At 61.6% G+C, this 3024-nt stretch overlaps 1 protein-coding gene across 1 annotated transcript in view; it reads left to right on the top strand.

Moving 5' to 3' along the window:
• SP2 (Sp2 transcription factor) overlaps positions 1-2957 on the top strand; it is a gene marked incomplete at its 3' end in the record, with an annotated part of 6531 nt that extends 3574 nt beyond the window's left edge. The window contains 5 exon segments of the mRNA XM_009322383.1: positions 404-479; positions 1104-1974; positions 1977-2047; positions 2656-2732; positions 2734-2957. Of these exon segments, the coding sequence (XP_009320658.1) occupies positions 417-479; positions 1104-1974; positions 1977-2047; positions 2656-2732; positions 2734-2957 (1306 nt within the window).
• Between the last annotated feature and the right edge of the window lie 67 nt (positions 2958-3024).

Raw genomic sequence — 3024 nt, 5'->3', positions numbered from 1 at the left:
TGCCGGCCCTCCGCGTCGAAGCGGGGGGCGCCGCAGGGCAGAGCTGGTCTCTCAGCCCGGTGGGGGGGGCCGTGGCTTCAGGTCGGGGCTGTGCTGGGACGCAGGCAGATGAGTGAGGGCTGCAGCCGGTTGTCCGCCGTGATTGGCGTTTCCCTTTGGTGGTGAGCAGAGGGCAAAGGAAAGTGCGGGGGGAGGATGATGAGATTTCTCTAGCTCCTTTGTAAACCACCCCACCCCCCCCCCACCGAAGGCATGTGGGTGAGGTGTGACGTCTTGGGCGATGCAGGGAGACACCGGGAGAGCCCCTCGGGCATCGGGGCCTTGGGCTGGGTGCACCGAGGAGCTGTGGTCTCGGCTCTTGCTGCTGATCTTACTCCTCCGTGTCTCTGCTTCCTCCTTGCAGATCAAGAGACAGCATGGCTGCGACTGCTGCCGTCAGCCCCAGTGAATACCTGCAGCCGGCCGCCTCCACTGCCCAGGCGAGTACGGGGGCATCGGCGGGCTCCCGGCTCCCCGCTGGGGCGGAGGGAGGTGTCCTGGGGTGCAGGACAGCAAACGCTGCATCGTTCGGCCCCTCCTGCCTCCGCCATAGCCAGCGTTGCCGCGTCAGGAAGAGGGCTGGTTGCAGGACAGGCTGGGGAGCCATGCTCTGGACTTATTCCCAGCCCCGACGCCGACTCTTCCGGAGTCTTGTTTCTCCTCCCTGCGCTGTGTTTTCCTTAAGGACCTCTTGGGTTGTGGTAGCAGCTGATACCACAAGGTGGTCTTGGACTTAAAACTGCATGAAACAGCCCAGGGTGTGTGTAACGGGTGTAAATACCAGCAGACTTGCAGGGTTTTTGCAGCTTTATAGAGCTTATAAGAACACAGGCACACGATTAAAAGGCAGTCGCCATCCTGATGGCTAAAAGTAGAGTGAGTAGGGTGAGCTCAAGGCACACGTGGTATGGGTAATTAAGCAGTTCCCTTAATAAGGGGTGTCTCATTGACATGGACTGGATTGCTTTCGATAGCGCGTACCCTTTCCTTTGCTGACTCGCTCTCCAGATGTTTGGCACAAGCCCCTGTCTCTAACTTCATCTGTCTCCTTCCTGGCTCCCCAGGACTCCCAGCCGTCTCCTCTTGCCCTCCTCGCAGCGACATGTAGCAAGATCGGTCCCCCCGCAGTGGAAGCCGCTGTGACTCCTCCTGCCCCTCCTCAGCCAACGCCTCGCAAACTCGTCCCCATCAAACCTGCTCCGCTCCCTCTGGGCTCCGGTAAGAACAGCTTTGGGATTCTGTCGTCGAAAGGGAACCTCTTCCAGATCCAGGGCTCTCAGGTCGGCACCTCCTACCCCGGGGGGCAGCTGGTTTTTGCCATTCAGAACCCAACCGTCATCAACAAGGGCACCCGCTCGTCCGCCAACATCCAGTACCAGGCGGTGCCCCAGATCCAGGCTGCGGGGGGACAGACCATCCAGGTCCAGCCCAACCTCACCAACCAGATCCAGATTATTCCCGGCACGAATCAAGCGATCCTCGCCCCTTCCTCTTCCTCTCACAAGCCCGTGCCCATCAAACCGGCTCCGGCGCAGAAGGGTGGAGCTTCGCCGGCGCAGGGCACGAGCAACGTGGTCAAGTTAGCCGGCGGCAGCAACGTGACTCTTACCCTGCCCGTGAACAACCTGGTGAACACGGCTGAGCCGGGCGCGCAGGCTCAGATCCTTGCGGAGAGCCCCTCGAAGCCCAGCAAAAAGACTCGCAAGAAAGCCATGCCGCCCGCCCAGCCCGCCGCCGTGGCCGTGGCCGAGCAGGTGGAGACGGTGTTAATAGAGACCACGGCGGAGAACATCATCCAGGCGGGCAACAACCTGCTCATCGTGCAGAGCCCGGGCTCCGGCCAGCCGGCCGTGGTGCAGCAGGTACAGGTGGTGTAGCCCAAGCAGGAGTCGCAGGTGGTGCAGATCCCGCAGCAGGCCCTGCGCGTGGTCCAGGCCGCCTCCCCACCGTCCCCCAAAAATCCTCCCAGAACTTCCAGATCCAGACGACGGAACCCACTCCTACCCAGGTACCAGCTCCTGTGTCCTCCTGCGAGGTACCTCTGCCCTGTTTCTCCTCTGAGCCCTTCCCCAGGCTTTAAAAAGCTGAAGGGTTTTGTGAGCCGCCAAACATCCTCAACTTGGCATCCAGTTTAGGCATCGCTTGCCTGGATTCTCTGATGTCTAGGAAGGGTTGGGAGCACAGCTGTTCCCTCCGCAGGGCTTTATTAAGCCTCTCTTGCCGGCCACCTGCTTTGACAGGACCTGTAGGAGCACAGTGTCCTTGAAACCTCTGCTGTGCCACCAGCCCGGGTTGGGATGAGCCAGCCTGCTCAGAAGCTTTTGGGAGACGGAGGGAGGTGGGGGAGTGGGGCTCACAGCCCGTAGGACCGTGTCTTTAGTGTTGCCTTTGGAAACCAGGCTGCAAAGCCAAAGCCGCCCTTTGCTGCCGTGCAAGGCCGGGACCTTCTTCGGGAGGCCCACAAAGGGTCTTCAGGTGCTCGGGCAACTTCTTCTGCTCTTTGGCTCATCACGGGCCCAGATTCCTGGGTTGTGCGGGGAGGGTGACCGTCGTGGTGGAGGAGGGTCTACCCGGTGACCAGTGGCTGGTCTCATTCCTCTTCTCTCCTGCCGTCAGGTCTACTTCAAAACGCCGTCGGGTGAGCTGCAGACAGTGCTGCTCCAGGAAGCCCCAGCCATGACGGTGGCTTCGTCCGGTGACCTCTTGCAGCAGCCCCGTGTCCCGCTGCTCCGGCACGGGGGGCAGCAGCAAGAAACCAGCCACACGCAAGGAACGCACTCTGCCAAAGATCGCCCCCGCCGGAGGCATCATCAGCTTGAATGCAGCTCAGCTGGCGGCCGCGGCGCAGGCCATGCAGACCATCAACATCAACGGCGTGCAAGTCCAGGGCGTGCCTGTCACCATCACCAACACCGGAGGTGGGCTGCGCCCTGCTCTGCGACGGGGCGGGAGGGACAGACAGCGGGACGTAGGCAGCTCCCTGAT

The sequence above is a fragment of the Pygoscelis adeliae genome, unplaced genomic scaffold, assembly GCF_000699105.1.
Source record: "Pygoscelis adeliae isolate BGI_AS28 unplaced genomic scaffold, ASM69910v1 Scaffold1444, whole genome shotgun sequence".
In the NCBI taxonomy this organism is placed as follows: Eukaryota; Metazoa; Chordata; class Aves; order Sphenisciformes; family Spheniscidae; genus Pygoscelis; species Pygoscelis adeliae.
The sequence above is the reverse complement of the archived record's forward strand: the minus strand, read 5'-3'. Positions and strand labels throughout refer to the sequence as shown.